Consider the following 19415-nt stretch of genomic DNA (forward strand, 5'->3'; position numbering starts at 1 on the left):
TTTTTGAAGACATCTGATCTGGTTATTTTTGGTTCATTCCATTGGATGGTTAATCATACGCAGAAAATCTATCAGATACAGTTATTTCTAGAACTGGGTTTTTAACACGTCTCTTGCAGCACAGCACTGGAAGCTCTGTGGTCATCCCTTCCACCGCCCACCGGTTCCCCGTTGTATTAACTCCACATTGACCCCTGCTGGTGAAACAATGCCACAGGCGTGAAGGCTGCCCTCTTTAGCTCCCTGTCTCTGATGAATACAGCTGCACCTTCATGAAGAGCACAGCTATTCATTGTGATGGTTAATGTTATGTGACAACTGGACTAAGCTAAGGGATACCCAGATAGCTGATAAACATCATTTCTGAGTGTGTCTGTGTGGTGTTGCAGAAGAGATTAGCACCAGAAGACTAAAGAAGATCTGCCCTCACCAATGCAGGCAGGCATCATCCAATTCACTGAGGTCCCGAATAGAACAAAAAGGCCCAGGAAGGGTGACTTTGCTGTCTGCGTTTGAACTGAGACATCCACCTTCTCCTGCCTTTTGACATCCACGCTCCTGATTCTTGAGTCTTCAGACTCAGACAGGAACTTGTACCATCACCTCCCCTTCCTGACCCCTTCTCAGGTTTGTGAACTTGGACCAGGACTGACAACTTCGTCTGTCCTGGTTCTCAGGCCTTTGGACCAAATCACACCACTGGCTTTCCTGGTTCTCCAGCTTGCAGATGGCAGGACTTCTTGGCTTCCACAATTGTGGGAGCCCAATTCCCCTAATAAATATCTCGGGGTATATATATATAAACATTGGTATCCAATCTATATCTATAGATAGAAATAGTCTATTGTTTCTGTTTTTCTGGATAACTGACCACTACATTCATTTTATCATCAAGATAAATATTTACAAGGTGGGATCTGAGAAAGAGGTGGATTGGGCTGCTTCAGGACCTGCTTTCCTGTCCTGCCTAATCTCTCACCTCTTCATTTTTGCTGATATTAACGTTAGCTTGGAGTGGAGCACTCTGCTCTTCTACTCTGCAAGCTCCAGATCACTGGATTCTTAAATAGCTTGGTTTTCAGGCAGCAAGCAGAAAGAACATTTCTTTAAAAAACTACTTTTTCCCCACTTCTCTGCTATCAGATGAATCAGTTTCAAAGTAAGTTAATTTCTTTCTTAATGGGCCTTACGAAGACTGATGCAAGAAATAGTCTCTAATACCCTGAATTTTCCATTTTGATAAAACTTTGGCTCGAAGATGGCCTTAGAATATATAACAGGCCATGGGGGTGACCGGATCTTTTGCTAACTAGAGGTATCCCCACTGACTTTGACCTTAGCTACTGCCCTCAGCCAGTTCCACGTTTGGGGACCTATACTTACAACACTGCAGTCCATGTTGGTTAGGGATGGTTTAAGTCACAGTGTCAGAAAAATAACTCAGTCTGGCTTAAATGATAAAGGGAATTTGTTAGTTCACATAACTGAAGCTTCAAGAAATAGAATTAGTTGCAGGCAAAACTTGATTCAGTGGTCCTTGTTTCGCTGTAGACTATACATGTCTTTCTGAATTTCTGATCTCCCTACATTTGAGAGCTCCATCCTAGAATGAAGTTACTATATTCATCCTAGTTACTCTATTGGCAGAATAGCTTCTGGAAACTTCCAGAGCAAATTGGGAAGACAATGTCTGTATCTTCATATTTTGAGTCAAGAGCCTGAGTTCCACTTTTATTGGTCTGGCTGGCTTGGATTAAGAGCCCATCTCTTGGGCCGGGCGCGGTGGCTCAAGCCTGTAATCCCAGCACTTTGGGAGGCCGAGACGGGCAGATCACGAGGTCAGGAGATCGAGACCATCCTGGCTAACATGGCGAAACCCCGTCTCTACTAAAAATACAAAAAACTAGCCGGGCGACATGGCAGGCGCCTGTAGTCCCAGCTACTCGGGAGGCTGAGGCAGGAGAATGGCGTGAACCCGGGAGTCGGAGCTTGCAGTGAGCTGAGGTCCGGCCACTGCACTCCAGCCTGGGCGGCAGAGCGAGACTCTGTCTCAAAAAAAAAAAAAAAAAAAAAAGAGCCCATCTCTTAACCCAGGGGTCAGCAAACTATGGCCATTGGGCCCAATTAGGCCTACTACCTGTTTTTGTATGGCCTGCAAGCTAAGAAGTTTTTACATTTTAAGTGATTGAAAACACCCAAAAGAAGAATATTTTGAGAAATATGAAAATTGTATGAAATTTGAATTTTAGTGTCCATAAAACAGTTTTATTGGAATGCAGTTGGGCTCATTTGTTTGTATATTGCTTATAGCCCACAGTCTAGCAAGGACTTCTTACCTGGAAGGAATCGTATTTTCATACGACAAAGTAGAGCTGAGTAGCTGTGAAAGAGACTGTATAACCCACAAAACCTGAAATAGTTACTATTTGGTCCTTTACAGAGCAAGTTTGCCAACCTATATCTTAATTCGTCTTTGTGGCCAGGGAAGTGGATTTACTGATTTGTTTGAGCTGACCAGTGTCTATAATAAGCAATGCTGATGGGCTCAAAACCACACAGACTACCAGAGGGGTTGCTTTTCCAAAGAATTATTTAATGATAAAAGAGAAAGAAAGAGAGAAAGATGTTGGGGCCCAACTGGTATCTACCAAATGTGTGTAACTTTCTCATATTAATTCTGTCTTGATATGTGCAGATGACCAATCCCCTGCCTGTGATTACATCATACCAGACATGTTCTTCCCAAACTGGGAGTTCAGTCCAGACTCTCCTGTTATATACCAGTTGTCTTAGGGATTTTCTTACTTTATTCAACATTATACTCAATTTTTACATCAATAATACAGTAATAATATACCCCTTTGCCATTCTGTATTTTCCTGTATAATAATAATCATTATTGTTATTATTATTATTTTTTGAGACAGGGTTTTTGCTCTTGTCGTCCAGGCTGGAGTGCAATGGCATGATCTCAGCTCACTGCCACCTTTGCCTCCTGGGTTCAAGTGATTCTTGTGCCTCAGCCTCCTGAGTAGCTGGGATTACAGGCACGCACCACCACCACACCCAGCTGATTTTTGCATTTTTTAGTAGAGACGGGGTTTCACCATGTTTGCCAGGCTGGTCTTGAACTCCTGACCTCAGGTGATCTGCCCACCTTGGCCTCCCAAAGTGCTGAGATTACAGGCGTGAGTCACTGTTCCTGGTCTTTCCTGAATTATTTTACTGCTTTTGTAAAAGGATTTAGATTGGGATATACCCTATTGCCCCACAGATGATGGCTAGTTCCCAAATCCGAGACTAAGTTTTCATTATAGGCTTTATATTCTAAACTAAGTCACTAACAACTGGGGCCAGACAATCCTTCCAGGGCATTGTAGACATAAGAAGAGGAAAGAAAGTGGCCAGCCTAGTGGGTTCCACCTTTGTGAAGGAGAGGTCATTACTTCTAACTGCTCTTGAAGCCCGGTGAAGGGGTCTCCAGAGGGTAACTTGTACAAACTGGAAGTGCCTGCAAACAAGGCAACTCATTTTCCAGTTGGATGTCAGCTTACACAGTGAACCTCATGATTTGCCTGAGCCAAAAGGAGCAGGGGAGAAGAAAACAGGAGATAGGAACCAAAGCAGGGAAAAGGCTTGCCGGAGGCTGCTGTCCCATCACATGGAATGAGCTTTCCATTGGCCGAGTGATCCTGCGGAAGGGAGCTGGGCTCAAGCCATCCTCCCATGACACTCCACAGAGGTCGGGGGAATCACATGTCCCATTTTGTCTGGGAAATGACCCAGTTTATGCCAGTTGTGCCAACATAATTATTAACAGTATCCCCTTTGAGTCTTAAAGTGCTCATCCTACCAACAGGAGATCCACTGCTTAGCTGACAAGGATCTTAACAGCAGTAGCTGGTGGGGTGGTCTCAGGGCTGCTGTCTACAAAGGTCCCTGGATGTGTGGGCAAGAAGGTGCTGAAAGGCAGTCTGCCCATCACCTGTAAGGTCTTGCACTTGCACGGGGCTAGGTGTGCTCCACGGTGCTTTTGTGTAACATGCTCAACGGTGTCTTCCAGGCCAGCAAAGGCCCAGGGTATGCTGCCAGTGGTGTGAGCAGAAGAGAGAGGTGAAAGATGTTGGGCCAGGGTGGGATCTTTCACCTAAGAAGCTATGCAGAGAGAGTACCCTCAGGAATGCCCATCTATCTGAGGAAAATATACATGCATTGCCCATAATTTCAATATTTTTTAAAAAGATGCAGGGATAACCTAGCAGTGGGGACAGGGACTACATCTAAAAGACATTAAAATAATTTTTTTTCTTTTAAAAACTAAAAAAAATTTCTTTTAGAGACAGGATCTTACTCTGTCATCCAGGCTGGAGTACAGTGGTGTGATCATAGCTCACTGCAGACTAGAACTCCTAGGCTCAAGCCATCCTCCTGCCTCAGCCTCCTGAGTAGCTAGGACTATAGCTGCACACTACCATGCCTGCTAATTTAATTTTTTTTTTCTTTTTTTATAGAGACAGGATCTCACTGTGTTGCCTAGGCTGGTCTCCAACTCCTGGCCTCAAGTGTTCTTCTGGCCCTGGCCTCCCAAAGCACTGGGATTATAGGTACAAACCACCACATCCAGCAACATTTTCTCTTTATATTACCCCACAAAGACCACCCCTCTTCCCAACATGCCAAAGGAATTAAAAGGAGAAGGAGAGAGGGTATCTCAGAACCAAACTAATGCTTCATCACACTCCAGATACCAGAGCCTGTTTTGTTCTGGTGGAGGGCAAGGAGAAAGGAAGAAGTAGAAATGTTATTTAAGTCAAATTTAAGATTAGAGTTCTAAACTGAAGGAATTTTAATAACTGGATGTGACCAAAACATGATGGAATCTGCCCAAGATGTTAAGGTGGAGCTGATGTTTGAAGAAAAGTTAAGCATTTTATGTTTTTACTCTATGACAGTAAGGATAGGATAGGTTGTGCCTAGATAACAAACAAACCCCCAGTGGAATAACAAGGTAAAAGTTTTCCACTCACACAACATCTGATGTGGGCTAGATCACTGGTTCTCAAAATTTGGTTGCATCAGAATCCCCTGGTGGGCTTGTTTAAACACGGATTCCTGGGTTCCACCTGAGACTCTGTTTCTAAGATCTCAGGTAAGGCTCAAGATTCTGCCTTTCTAATGAGGTTTCAGGTGATGCCGATGCTGCTGACCCATGAACTACACTCTGAGCAGTACTGATCCTAGAGCAGCTCTCCTCCAGGTGGTGACTCAGGAATTCAGGCGCTTCCATCCTGTAGCTATAGATTCTGGAATGAGAAAGAAGACAGAAAAGGCATACTACTTTTAACTGTCTTGGTCCAGAAGTGACATGCTTCACTTAATCTTACAATTCATTGGCCAGAATTAGCCACAAGAGCCCAGTGCAAATGCCATGAAGGGGATCATGTGGACTATTTAGTGAACCCTACTTTGTCTGCCACTTCCCCTTAAAAAAGAGATTAACCAGGGAAAGAGGCCCAGCCAATGTGAACTTGCAGCCTATTAGAATCTTTTGCTTTTCCTTTTCCCCTGATTATAATAGGCTGTCAGTTTAGTATTCATCTAATATATGAAGGATTTATGCAATATTCATGTTGTTGAGATGTGAACTAAATCCTAGATCTATTTGAAATATTTGAAAGTTCATGGGCCAGTGGTGTCAGTCATCAGATGTTGAGAGCCCTTAGGGGAAAAAAGGATGAGACTCTATGGCTTCATCAAGGCAGAGGTTGCTACTGTCATGATTCCGGATAATGCCCCCACACTTGCCCTAGCTGGTTTGCTATGATGGGCTAGAGGAAGAGTATCTCAAAATTGGAAGGGATTATAAAATGTTGCGTGAGAGAAGCTATTTATGCAGAGGTGTGTGTGTGTGTGTGTGTGTGTGTGTGTGTAGAGAGAGAGAGAGAGAGTCAAAATGTACTCTTTGGATCTAGACAGGACATGTTTGTTGCCTTGATCTCTTGATACAATGGGTAACATAACAGCAGCGAACATTCCTGAAGTTCTCTGAACTAGACTAAAATTTGCAAAGCTTGTCCCTTCAATGAAAGACCCAGAGCAAGTGGTTCAAGACAACTAAGAGAGAACCAGTTTTTAGGGCAAGGCCCCAGCTTCTCAAATCTTGGTTTTTGAATTAAAAATCACATACTCATACTTATGAAAATCAAACACAAAGAATGGAAAATGAAAAGCGGAGGTCCTCATTTCTTAAAAATCATAGTTGCCAGGGAAATCACATTTAATAGGTTGGGATAGATCACATCAAATGTCCTTCTTGTGTTTGTGTAAATATATATAACTTTTACCAAAGCGAAATATTATTATATATACAGTTATATAATAAATATGTGGTAATATAGAGATTGGTATAGAGATACACATATGGAATGTATATTCTATATACATAGTTTTACATTAATATCTTAGATACCTTTCATTTCAGTATGTATGTCTACTTCATTCTTTTCAGTAATTTTGTGTTTATTATGTGGCTATACCACAATGGTTTACACTATTCATCTTTTATAGAATTTATTTATATTGATTGTTTTACAAACAGAGTTGCAAACAACAGTGATGAGCCAACACTTTGTGTCTTTTTTTTTTTTTTTTTTGAGACAGAGGCTCACTCTGCCACCCAGGCTGGAGTATGGTGGTGCCATCTCAGCTCACTGCAACCTCTGCCTCCTGGGTTCAAGCGATTCTTCTGCCTCAGCCTCGCGAGTAGCTGAGATTACAGGTGCCTCCCACTATGCCTGGCTAATTTTTGTATTTTAGTAGCGATGAGGTTTCACCGTGTTGGCCAGGCTGGCCACCGGGAAGCGATTGTAGCCGGGTTCTGCCCCTTATTGAAACCTACTCAATGTTCTCCTTCCCTAAGTAGGACAAGACCGTACCCTGCCTTTAAGGTTTATAGAATAGAAAGTGAAAACTCTTTTGGGACGAAAATCTTCCTGAACAGGCAGCTCAGGGCATTTTGAAAATCCCTTAGGAAGTTTCCTGTTTCACTTAGGTACCTCTGTCCTTGGTCTTTGGTGATGTGGTTTGACCCCAGCCAGAAGTCAACAACAGCAAAAGGCAGGACAAACACAGACTCGTGAGAGGAGACCCAGGAACAGGGGTCATTGTGAATGAGGAGGATGTGGGGGCCCAAGAGTGTGAGCAGAAGAGGACAGGGCTTGGGCACTCAGTTGCCAGCTGTGAGGTCCGAGCTGTGTCCCCTTATCTTAAGAGGTGAGCCCTGAGTCATGGGAAGATGGAAACCGGGGCTGATGAGAGAGGATATTTTTAAGCACTGTGCTGTCTTGTTGACTCGCACATGTGAGGTGTTCTTGGTAGCCACAGGGCTCAGGGTATTTGCGAGAATAGTTTAAGTGCTCAGTTGTCTCAGGGCTGTTTATGGGGAAGTGGTTTCCACAGCGAAAGGAGGTGAGATATTGGTGTCACCCAGGACCACTTAGCTAGTTCTTCCTCACTAAAGCTCTGTAGTCATAGTTTCCCCTGGCAGAGCAGAAACTTCTGTGTTATCCCACAGCTGTTCTAATGGTGTAAACTGACTTATGCAGTGATGCCAGGAGTCCTGAGCAGCACAGCACAGCTTAAACCACACGCAGATGGACAGAGCTGTATTAGCGAAGCCTGAGCTACTGAGCAATGAGAGTACAGCCAGGCTTCCAGACATCTGTTCATTCCAGGCTTTCAGACATCTGTTAATTCAAGAGAGATACATGCTAAGCAAAGGACCTAAAGATATGTTTAATATGGGTGCTGATATGCATCAGGAACCTTGAAATAAATGTTCTTAGCCTTTGGCCGAGAGGATCCGTGTCTAGGAATCTATTCTCTATAGAAATAAATTCAAATACGGGAAAAAAGAACAATGCATAAATGTATTTGGTCCCCAGCATATTTATAGCAACTTAAAATTGGACCCAATTTAAATTGCCTATGATATGGAAATGGCTAAGAAAATTATGGGATCTTCCCTTGATTGGCTATTAAGCAGCCTTTACAAACAATGCAATGACATGAGAAATGCTTATGCTGTGGTAAGTCTAAAAAAACTCAAGATGCAAATCAGCTTATTTTAATTTTTGGGATTAACATTTGGGATGTGGTCAATCCCACGTAATGTATTTTTGTGGGTGCAGTTCCCAGGAAAGAGGAGGAATAAAAACTGCAAGTATGAAGTGTCTCCTTCGCTTGCAGTCCCCTTGTCTATCTCCCGTGAAAAGACTCCCTTCTCTTCCTTAACATAGGCAATTTCTACTGAGGACTCACTGTTCTAAGACTTCTCTCATCTCCTCCTGCATCCTCAGTGGCTGATCTTTGGCTTGTATGAAAGAAGGTGGGTAGTTGTCCGGAGCCATGAGGCCCGGAGTTAGCCGACCTCTGTTGCTTGATCTCCGCAAAGCGAAGACAAAATGGCACATTTCCGGGTTCTTCATTATAACCTGTTCCCGCGCGCGCCTAAAACCTTTCCCGCGCGCGCCTAAAACCTTTCCCGCGCGCGCCCACACCTTCCCCGCGCGCGCCCAAACCTTTCCCGCGTGCGCAAACCTTTTCGCGCCCAGAAAGATATGCAGCCTACGGCGCAGGTGCGATCCCGCGCCCGGGAAAAATAACAAACCCAGGGCGCATGCGCAATTGCAATTTGAGACGACCGGCCCCCCGTCACCGCCCTGGCCCAACCTCTTGCCCTGCCAGGCTATATAAGGCATCGCACCACCATTATTAAATGAGACTTGATCAGGCTATTTGTCTTGTCTCCATTTCTCGTGTTTTCTTGTCTCCTCCATTCCCACTCCCCCTTCCAGGGCCCGTTCGACTGTCCTGCGGGTCGGGACAGGTAGTGCTTGTGGCAGGGACAGTTCTGTCTTCCTCAGTATGTTCTGGAGTGGGTATGTAGCCCCATTTTCTAGTGGTTACCATGGCATCATGAAGAACTTATGTTTCTTTTGTCTTAGACTTGGGCAATAGTCATTCATTGGGCAACAGGAAATAACACAAGTCAGCATCTTGTTAAAAATAAAGTCATTTGGCTGGTTGCGGTGGCTCATGCCTGTAATCCCAGCACTTTGGGAGGCCAAGGTGGGTGAAACACGAGGTCAGGAGATTGAAACCATCCTGGTTAACATGGTGAAACTCCGTCTGTACTAAAAAGACAAAAAATTATCCAGGCGTGGTGATGGGTGCCTGTAGTCCCAGCTACTTGGGAGGCTGAGGCAGGAGAAGGGTGTGTACCTGGTAGGTGGAGCTTGTAGTGAGCGGAGATCGCACCACTGCACTCCAGCCTGAGCAACAGAGGGAGACTTTGTCTCAAAAAAAAAATAAACAAATAAACAAAAAATAAAGTCATTCAGGAAAGTGGATGACTAATAGTCTCTAATCTAGAGAGCACGGGAGAAGAAATGTTTATCACACACAAAGTATTAGTGCCTGTTAGATCACCAAGACAAAACTAACAGGAAAAAGACAAACACATTATAGTGAAAACATGTGTTTCCTGACCAGCATCTATTCTGCATGTTTCCTGATGCTAGAAACTCGCATTTCCTCGGGGGATATCCCCCTTCGCCACAATTCTCAGGCTTTAAGTTTATGTAAAATTCTTTAAACCCAAAGATTCAAGTTATGTGCCTTGATTAACTTAAGCAAATCAATGAAACCCATCCCCATAGCCACAGCGATTGGTTAGGAATTGGGTTCCGAAGTCAGTCAAATCCGAAAGGGCCTAGTGATGCTTTTTCCAATGGGAACACAGACTCACTCTTCCCTGCAGAAAATGAACAAGGATTCATGTAACACTAGCAGGTACTGGCAGCCACCCAGGGCCTCTCACAGGAAAGAGAGATCAGAAAGAGAAGCAAAGAGGACTCATGAGATACCACAGGGCTGCTGCGTCCAGCCTTGCCTGCAGCTAGGGCCACCTCGATGCCCTAGAGTCTTGGAGCCACAAGGTGTGTTTACTCAAAGCCTCTTTGAGTTGGATTTGCTTGTTTGCTTTCTGCCCGGAAACTGCCAGCATCCTGAGAGATACAGAGATCTGTCTCTGTGCAGAGACACAGGATCTGTTAAAAGTCACAGGCCCTGACTGAAGTGTGGAACTGGCTGAAACAAGAAAGTAGGAAGTGACTTGGTGGGGACCTTGTGAAATGAAAGTGAGTTTTAAACCTTACATCCATCAGAATTACCTGGAGCCTTGTTAAAACACAGGTTGCTGGGCCCTGGTCCATTAAGAAAGGAAGTGGGGCTGAGAATGTGCATTGCTACCATGTTCCCAGGTGATACTCACCATGCTGTCCTGTCTGGACACTACCTTTTGCAATACCCATTACAAGGTATTGCACGTGCTGGTTGAACTATGGTCTGTCTTATTTTGGTGCTAAAAGCCTGTGCCAAATACCAAGGCTGCAGCATTAAGGAATTTGATATAAAAGATTCTGAATATTGGAATTTAGTAGCTATGTATTACATCAGTAAGGTCCTTTAAGAAAGAGTTTAGGCTACTTTGAAATGGGCCCATCTGAAATTGTAAAAGAAGAAATGCAACCTGCTAAAAAGTGCCTTCCAGTCTGTTGACTGAGAATCCAGTAATCTGGAGACTTGAAGGGCTGTAAATGCAGAATTTTCTACTCTAAGATAAAGTTAGCATGAGCAGAGACAGGAAGATGAGAGACCTAAGGAAGCCAAAGGTCAAATATTCATCACCTCCACATGGGCCCAGATGCAGGCAGAGGTCTCTTGCCAGGGGCTGGGAGGTCGGGGTGACAATGGTAGTGAGGTCTGTGCTAGAAAGTCTACATCCCTGGCCGGGTGTGGTGGCTCATGCCTGTAAGCCTAGCACTTTGGTAGGCCAATGTAGGGCAGATCACGAGGTCAAGAGTTAGAGACAAGCCTGCCCAACATGGTGAAACCCCGTCTCTACTAAAAATACAAAAACTTAGCTGGGCTTGGTGGTGGCACCTGTAATCTCAGCTACTTGGGAGGCCGAGGCAGGAGACTCGCTTGAACCCAGAAGGCAGAAGTTACAGTGAGCCGCGATCATGCCACTGCACTCCAGCTCAGGTGATAGTGGGAGACTCCATCTCACAAAAAAAAAAAAAAGAAAAGAAAAGAAAAAAAGAAAAAAGAAAATGCACATCTCCAACACCAGTTAAAATGCAAATGTGAACTACGTAACTGACAGCTTCTCTGCTTCTGGCTACCTGGCCCATGGAATTGATTAGAAACAAATAGTAGCCTATGGACATTAGAAGGGAGTCACATTGCCAAAGAAACCATAAGACTGGTTCCAAACAGTCGTTGATTACACAATACCTAAGGCAACCTCAGGCTAACTCACACAGACGGGAAGTCAGCAGCCTCCAGAAAGCAGATCCTCCACATTGCACATCTCAGATTGTCCATGGAGGACGTTCCCCCAGGGAGGAGAGCTAGGGACTGTCAAACTGGCTGAACTGCTTAAAAATGCAATTCCCATTCTCCCATTCCCTGACAGGGGTCTTTGTTCAACTTACTCTGCTTGTTCATAACACTCGTATTTAGGGAATGTTGGGCATGATTAAACTTTGTTTAGCTTTGGGTTTCTGGGCCTTGAGAAACAATTCAGTGCAGGCAAGGGTTGTACGCACCGATATTCTCCTGAAAGCCCATAAAGAAGGAATGATGACACCTTCACTGCATCTATGGGGACAAAAGCTGCTCGTGTGTGTGTGTGTATGTGTGTGTGTGTGTGTGAGAGAGAGAGAGAGACAGAGAGAAAGAAAGAGAGAGAGAGAGAACAACCTTGTCAAAAGGGTGTGTTTGTTGCTGTACCCTCATTATATGAAAGTCATCATGGCATCAAAACGCTGTAAGCCAGGCTGAGCTCCATCCTCTCTGCATCAACTCAGAATCCCGACCAGAAAGTAGTTGCGATGGATGGAATATCACCCATCAAAGAATAGGGTACGGTAAGACCAGAGAGGTAAGCTATGCAAGCTAATCAGAAAATAACTCAAAGTTTTAAAAGTGCAGAATATTAAAAGGAAAAACCCTCATTCCTAAAAAAAAAAAAAAAGAAAAAAAAATGCCTCATCTCCTCAAAGAAACAACGGTTAGCTATTGGATGTGTATCTTTCAAATATTTGCCTATGTAAATATATATGTGTATGTGACTTTAAAAAATAAAACAAAATAGTATCCTTTACAGATAGTTCTGTAGTGTATACAGAGAATATATATTCATATACTGGATGTAAATAGATATGCCTTTTACAAATAATATTATGGATGCTTTCTACAGATATAGATGTGTGCTACTATTTTTTACTGACTGCAGAATGTTCCATTGATGGATGTCTTAATCCTTTACTGATTAATCCCCTAGTGATGACTGTTTGCATTTCTTTGCTGTTTACCAACCATGCTGCAAAGAATATCCTCAGGTCTACATATTCTTATCTTTCGGCAGTGTTTCTATAAAGCAGATTCCTAGAAATAGGATCAGGTCAAATGGGATGTGGGTCACATAGTATGTGCATTTTAATGTTTGCTAAGTAGTAGTGTTTAATTATGCCTTAAAGAGTTTGAACCGTACAATTCTAAATATCTTTGGACATAAAAATTAGATTATTTTAAACAAAATGAAATAAGTATAGCTCTTAAAAATTAACATGTTTGGTTTTCACACAAATATTTTGAATTTCTCTTTCTTCTGCCAAAAGGACCCTAGCTTAGTATGCATTTCTTATACATATAATGCAAGCAATTCATCTAATAAATAACTTACCTTTCACAGTAAACCTATAGACAGCATCCTGCTCCATACAGAATTTGGTTGTCTTTTCCTTCTCTAACATTAGCTATTTATTCTGTAGAGTGTAGATTCTAGAGAAATAATGTATAATACACCTGTTGCCATATGTGGATACTTACCACATTTAGAAAATAGTGGTGAATTCTATTGACAGTGGCTCTTAGTCATTAACATGCTGTGGAACACCTCATGAGCTTGATAAAAATATCAGTTCCCAGGTCTACACCTAAAGATCCTGTTTAAGTGGCTTCAACAATCACTGCTCAAACACTCTATGTCAACTCAGAATCCTGACCAGAAAGTGGTTGCAATAGATAAAGTATCATCCGCTAAAGCGTAGGGTAAGGTTTGAGTATAGGTGGATCATGTTTTGGGAAATAACTTGGTCAGTGGTTAACAGCATAGTCTGTAGTTCAATAAAAGTCCAGTTTTGAAATGCAATTGACCTTTTACGTGCTGTATAACCTCAACCAAGTTGCCTGACCTTTCTGAGCCCTGGGTTACTTTTCTGTCAAAAGGAGGTATTAATAGTACCTAAGCTGTACTATTGCATTGGTAAGATTAAATGAACAATGCATAAAAAGCACTCAGTAGGAGTAAGCCTCAACAATATAAGTAATTGCTATTAAAAGCTTGATTCATCATGAATAGGCACTACAGAATACTCTGCTTAATGGTGTCCATTCAAGTAGCGAACTCTCCTAGAGCATGCATATTACGATTTGAGTTATAACACATTCGTAGTTTCAATGTTCCAGAACTGTGCCTCCGTTGTAAAGTGGATAACTCTGCGGCAGCCCTCCCCATCTCTCCCAATTTCCCTCCATTTCACCTCTTCCTAATCTTTGCCTATGATTCCTCTTAACCAGTGATTTTGATTTGCCAGAAAAACAAAACCAAACTCAATACTGGTTTACCTTTTAAAAGAGCATCTTTATTATTTCCCCAGACCGATCACAGCCCTGACCAAAAGCATCCGATACACATTGGTCAGTCTGGTGGCTTTGGTACCATGACTGTCTACAGCAGGCAAATGACAGTCAGTTGTTACCAAACACAGTGTGAGGGAAGGGGGAGGGCACAGGGGAACTCTCAGAGCAAACAATCACAAACACACTGTGAAATCGAAAATAAATTACACAAACTAAATAGTATAAATAAATTAAAATTTAAGTTAAAAAGAGTCCCACAGTGGCTATTGGGCAACAACCAGTCCATAGAAGAGGTAGCTGTGGAGGTCACAGGGATGTTCCCAAGGCTCAGGCTCTCGCTCCCCACTGGGTCCACCGAGGTCACTGGGCCTCGAAGCTTCCGGACCCCTCAGGCACTCAGCTCCAGGTCGCTGACGTATTTCTGGACCCACTCCTCACTGGGGTCAGCACAGACCTGCCGGCCTCTCTTGGTTAGGAAGCTGTGGAGAAGGGAGGAAAGTAAAGCACTGGGAAATCCAGCAGGGGAATCCTGGGCCCACCATAGCTCCTCCATCCCACTCTCTGTCCTGGGCAGCTCAGGGCCTGCTCCTGTCTCAGGGGGCCCTGCCTATCTCTGTCTAGAGAGCTTCTCTTAGGGACTCCGGGCCGGGGGCTCTCAGAGGGTCCTGCTGCCTCCTTCTTCCTGTCCCTTTCCTCCGGGCTGGGGGCAGCCCTTCCTGACTCTGTAACACCTGCCCCACTCCAGCCCCAAGTCAGGTCCCACCTCGGAACCCTGCTTCCTGTACCCCCGATAGGCTCCGGAAGGCTGGGCCTTTCCAGGATGGCCTTCTGGCCTGTCTGTGCCCCCACCCCGACCCTCCCTACCTCCCTAGAGGTGAGCAGGAAGACTGGCACTTACATGACACCAGGCTTGGAGCACTGGCTGCTGGTCTCAAAGTAGTCAGCTATGAAATTCTGTGGAATCTGCCGGGAGATGTAGCTGAAGCAGCAGGAGGTTGGCGTGTCGGCAGCAACTGTGGAGAAAAGAGAATGAGCCGGAGTCAGAGCTCAGAAGAAAAGGCCAGGCAGCTTTTGATCCCTGAGCGGTTGAGGAAGGCAGGCTTGCTCAGACCAAGTGGAAAGCATTTGGGCGTTTTTGCTGAGAAATGTCTCTTTGTTTCTGTCTATTTTCTTCCTTCCCCTTGACTCTTCATACTGGGTTCTCTGTTTCTCTGTGTGATCCAGATACCTGAACAGACTGTTCTCTTATCTCAGCTCTCTTCAGGGAATTTTGTCTGGTTCAAGTCATACTCCAGCCCAAGAGAAGCCTTGGACATCTCTCATAAGACATCCAAGGGACAGGGCTCCTGAGAGACCCAGGGTGAGCTGGACAGTGAACGATAGACCCCAGTGGGAAGGAACCAGCCCTGGATTCTGCCTCTTGCTAACTGATTTGTTTCGAACCCTGTTTTTCTATCTGTACAAGGGACTGTAACTCCCCTGCCCCTGCCTAGATTCTCATACCTGGAGACTAGGGGGCTAAGATCACTTCTACAGATAAAAATAAAAGTCTTGAAGGCAAAGACCAAGATGTTTGGCAGCCCTTTAATAAATTCTCTTTTCTCTTGGGGGCTCTAAGGCCACAAGAAAAGACTGATGTGGTCTAACCATGGCCAGAGAGTGGTGATACGCACAATGAAACTTGGACTCACATGTTGCCGAGATCCGGTTGCAGAGAACCACGGTGCAGAGGAGGACAGCAAGGGCAGCAGTGGAGACCTGCATGATTCTGAGCAGGTGTTGGAATGTAGGCTCGAGTGTCAGCAGCACCAAGAAGGGACTGACCACTCTCTGCTGCCTGTGTCCTCCTGAAGTCTGAAGCCATCTCTCCTTCTCTTTATAGGCAGCCCTGGCGGATGGGGAAATGGAATCTGGGGGTAAGGAGGGAAATTTTTAAGCATAGTGATGCTGTCATGCTGAGTGTTGCACAACTCAGGGTCCCCGGTGACCACAGGGGCTCAGGATATCCAAGAATAGCATCTCTGAGCGATTCTCTAACTCTCAGCTCTCAACTCATGACTGGTTCTAGCTTCATGGGGAAATGGTTTCTCCTGTGAGTGTGAAGAGGAGTGTGTGTCAACCCAAAGCTATTCTTAGCTGGTCCTTTCTCATAAGAACTGGTCTATGCATGAACTCTCCGGCCCCAGTCCTTCCCACAGAGTTGCAATTCTGCTTCCTCAGCTGCTATAACCACAGGGGTAGGGTTGATAGGCTGATGCTGTGGAGGGCTGCACAGCCCTTCCTCCTCCCAGAGGCAAGGAACTGAATGAAAGCTGAGGAATAGAAAGCTTGAGGTCACGTTTCAGTCATTTGTCTATTTATTAGTCTCGGAGTGAACAGGGCGCTGTGTTAAATGCTAGTTGTGGATCATAAAAATACTTGAGAGGTGGGTGTCATTATGTCAGGTGCCTAGAAATATACATAGCCATTAATCTAGAAAAAACATTTCTAGGAAAGAGTTCTGTGGAAACAACCCAAATATGGAGTCATCTTCAAACATAAAGACACCTGACCCAGCATCATTTATAACTCTAAATTCAGCAAAGCTAATTTCTCTCCATCAGGGGATGATAAATTATCCACTAGATCATTTATTATTAAGTCTTTAAAAAGAATGAAGTGGCATAAATACACTTATAACATCAGTGGTTTAAAAAAGCAAGATACGACATTATACAAATTCTACAAACTTTGAAGAATTGTACAAATATATTTATATATATATTTGTACTATATATGCATATATTTGTACAATATATACATATATTTGTACATATACACATATATATTTGTACAAATATATATATATATACTCCTTGCCAACCCTAGGCTTGGAAAAAATACAAAGGCTTGGAAATACAAACCTTGAAGAATGAATAGTGCTTATATGTGTGTGATAGGTACCTGGGTGATTTATTTTCTTATTTTTTTCTTTTTCTGAATTTTTCTCATTTTACTTAGTGAGACTTTATTACCTTCTTGATCAGCCCACAAATTCATGAACTACTTCTGTTTTAAAACACTTCCAGCATCACTGGTTGAAAAGTGGGTTGTGGTCAGTTGTTTAATCTGAAAGAAATTATTGATAAATATGCTAAAGTTTCTGTTCAATGGTCTTTGCCAAAATGAAGTCTTGATTTTCCATTTCTTTGAACCATTTTAAGGATCCTATACTATACTTACATAAATCATGCCAAACTGAAGCAGGTTTTTCCTTATTCTTTTCAATACATAATTTCAGTGGTGTGGAAGGGTCTCTACCTTCTCAGCTAGATTATATGCTTTTTTTTTTCTTTTCTGTACTTTGTTATTTTATTCTTTCACAATCAATCAGCAGACCTCATTTTATAGTGAGAAATAGATTTAGTTGGTTTTAATGATCTTTGTTTCTGAGATGTCCCTGGTCTTGTGGGGGCAGGTAGAGTATGTGAACAGGTAATAGTAGCACTTAGCAGAAAGTGCTGAGACTTCTCACAGAAAAAGAAATGAAAGCTCAGAACCCCATGAGGGGAAGAAGTGACCTTCCACCAGAGGGTTGGGGAAGGCCTCATGGAAGGGATGGAACTTTAGTTGTGTCTGGATAACTGCCCGGGATTTAGGCATCTATAGATGGGTGGGCAGTGGAGGCCCAGCTGAGGCAGAGTCCTGGGTGTGACATTGTGGGCTCAGAGGAAAGAGGGGCTGCTTCAGAGGAGCTGCAGAGCGGTGGGGGGCAAATATGGAGGAGAAAGCTAAATTGGGACCAAACCAGGACAGGCCTTGAATTCCCCCCAAAGGGATTAGAGTTGATACGTTTGATGCTGGAGAACAATGGAGGACAGAAGCCAAGTGGGACGACGCCTTTGGAATTCTGTCCTTCCTAAGTGTCTGTAGAGTTAGGTCTTTTAATACACATGAGCTCTGTTTTCATCCCACCCCAATGATGGCTAGTGCCAGTCCTGAGGTAGGAGAAGCAGAGGCAAGATCAGGGGCCGTAGTAGGTTTCACCGGAGCTTTGGCATCCACTAATAGGGGAAGCTTTGGTATCTTCCCCTATTGCTACCAATTCCAAATAAAGGTATCTCTGCCACTTGTTTCATTAGAAACCTACATCACAGCAATGCCTCCTTCTCACCCCACCCTCTGCCTCCCAGCTCTCGGTTGATACCCCGAATTGTATTCCCTCACTCACTTCTTAGGGGAACCCCCTCCATACTCGTGATTCCGTTTCTGAGAGCTGGCTTCTGTGAGTTGTGGAGGGCAAGAAAAGGAAATGGAAACTGCTGAATCAGTCAGTGCTCTGGTTAGGGGTGTTCTCTGCCTCTGTGATTACTGCACAGTGTGTTATATTAGTTATCTATGTAATTTGCTCTTCAAAAATCTAGACCACGTCCAGTTGATTTTATTTTAGTTTCTTTTTCTCAAGAAATTTACAGTTTAATGAAGGCAATGTGAGAGTTTGGAAACAAACTTTTATTTCGTACTAATGATAGATTAGCAACTACACAAATTTTAGTTCACAATAAGTAATATTTACTGAGAGACCACCAGGCGCCAGTTTCCACAATAGGGATTTACATGTTTGAGCTGTTACTCTTCAAAACAGCCCCATGATTTAGTCACCATTATACTTTCTCAGTTGAACAGGTGAAGAAACCAAAATAAATAGAGGTTAAGCAATTTTCCTAAGGCCATAAAGCTGATGACTAGCAGAGCAGGGATTCAGATCCAGGTAGTCTGACTCTAGGTACCTCATGCTACACGTTCTGTACCACAACTTATTATATTTGATCCTCACAACAATCCTATAATGGCAGATTTTTTAGAGTGTCTTCTCAGATCATAAACCAACTTCACACCATGTCTTGTTGGTTGATTTAAACCACATCCTAGCACGTGATGGTTATAACACGATGAGCCTCCAGACCTAGTTTCTATCTCTTATTATTGTGGTCTTTGTAATAAAGGTGATTTATTGAATATATAATTCTATTTCAGTGTTTATATATTAGTAAGACTTTCTCTATCAATCCCCAAACCAGGAAATATATCCCTTTGCCATGTGTTTTTGCTTGGAGTGAAATATGGTCGCATGCATAGCATGTGCTCAATTTATATACCTTGAACGAACAATGTAAAGGAGATGTAGGACGGGGTTGAGTTGGGAGGGTCTTAGACATTTTCTAGGTGGTAAATTGATGTTCCCAGCTGAAATAACATACCCCGGGTCATACATATGGAATTGGTCAGTTTTATATTCCACTGTCTGTGTTAGTTACCAGTGTATCTCTGGTGATAATCACAATGCCTGACATATAGTGAAGCATAATATCTATTTGATGAATAAATAAATCACTGATTTGACTAACAATATGTGTTATGCCTGAACTCTCACTATGGAGTTGAAATACTAATGGGTAGGGTAGGATAAGAAAGGCCATGGTGAGTGGGAGTGGGGAGAGGATCAGGAAAAATAACTAATGGGTACTAGGCTTAATACCTGGGTGATGAAATCATTTGTACACCAAACCCCCATGACACAAGTTTACCTATATAACAAACCTGCACATGCATCCAAACACACACACACACACACACACACACACACACACACACACACACACACA

At 43.4% G+C, this 19415-nt stretch overlaps 1 protein-coding gene across 1 annotated transcript; it reads right to left on the reverse strand.

The window, feature by feature from the left end:
• Positions 1 to 13695: 13695 nt before the first annotated feature.
• On the reverse strand, positions 13696 to 18033 carry LOC113221818 (C-C motif chemokine 3). The gene is made up of 4 exons (XM_026451149.2): positions 17981 to 18033; positions 15462 to 15680; positions 14669 to 14783; positions 13696 to 14249 (listed from the first exon to the last, which is right to left on the reverse strand). Exons 1-4 carry the CDS (start codon positions 18000 to 18002, stop codon positions 14159 to 14161), a joined length of 447 nt encoding a protein of 148 aa, XP_026306934.1. The 5' UTR covers positions 18003 to 18033; the 3' UTR covers positions 13696 to 14158.
• Between the last annotated feature and the right edge of the window lie 1382 nt (positions 18034 to 19415).

Source organism: Piliocolobus tephrosceles, chromosome 16 (assembly GCF_002776525.5).
Source record: "Piliocolobus tephrosceles isolate RC106 chromosome 16, ASM277652v3, whole genome shotgun sequence".
Lineage (NCBI taxonomy): Eukaryota > Metazoa > Chordata > Mammalia > Primates > Cercopithecidae > Piliocolobus > Piliocolobus tephrosceles.

Coding starts and splice junctions, on each gene's coding strand:
- LOC113221818 (XM_026451149.2), bottom strand. CDS start 18,002: ATGGAGGGGGTTCCCCTAAGAA. Junction 15,681..17,980: donor GGAGGGGGTTCCCCTAAGAA/GTGAGTGAGGGA, acceptor CCTTACCCCCAG/ATTCCATTTCCCCATCCGCC. Junction 14,250..14,668: donor TGCTCCAAGCCTGGTGTCAT/GTAAGTGCCAGT, acceptor CCTTCTCCACAG/CTTCCTAACCAAGAGAGGCC.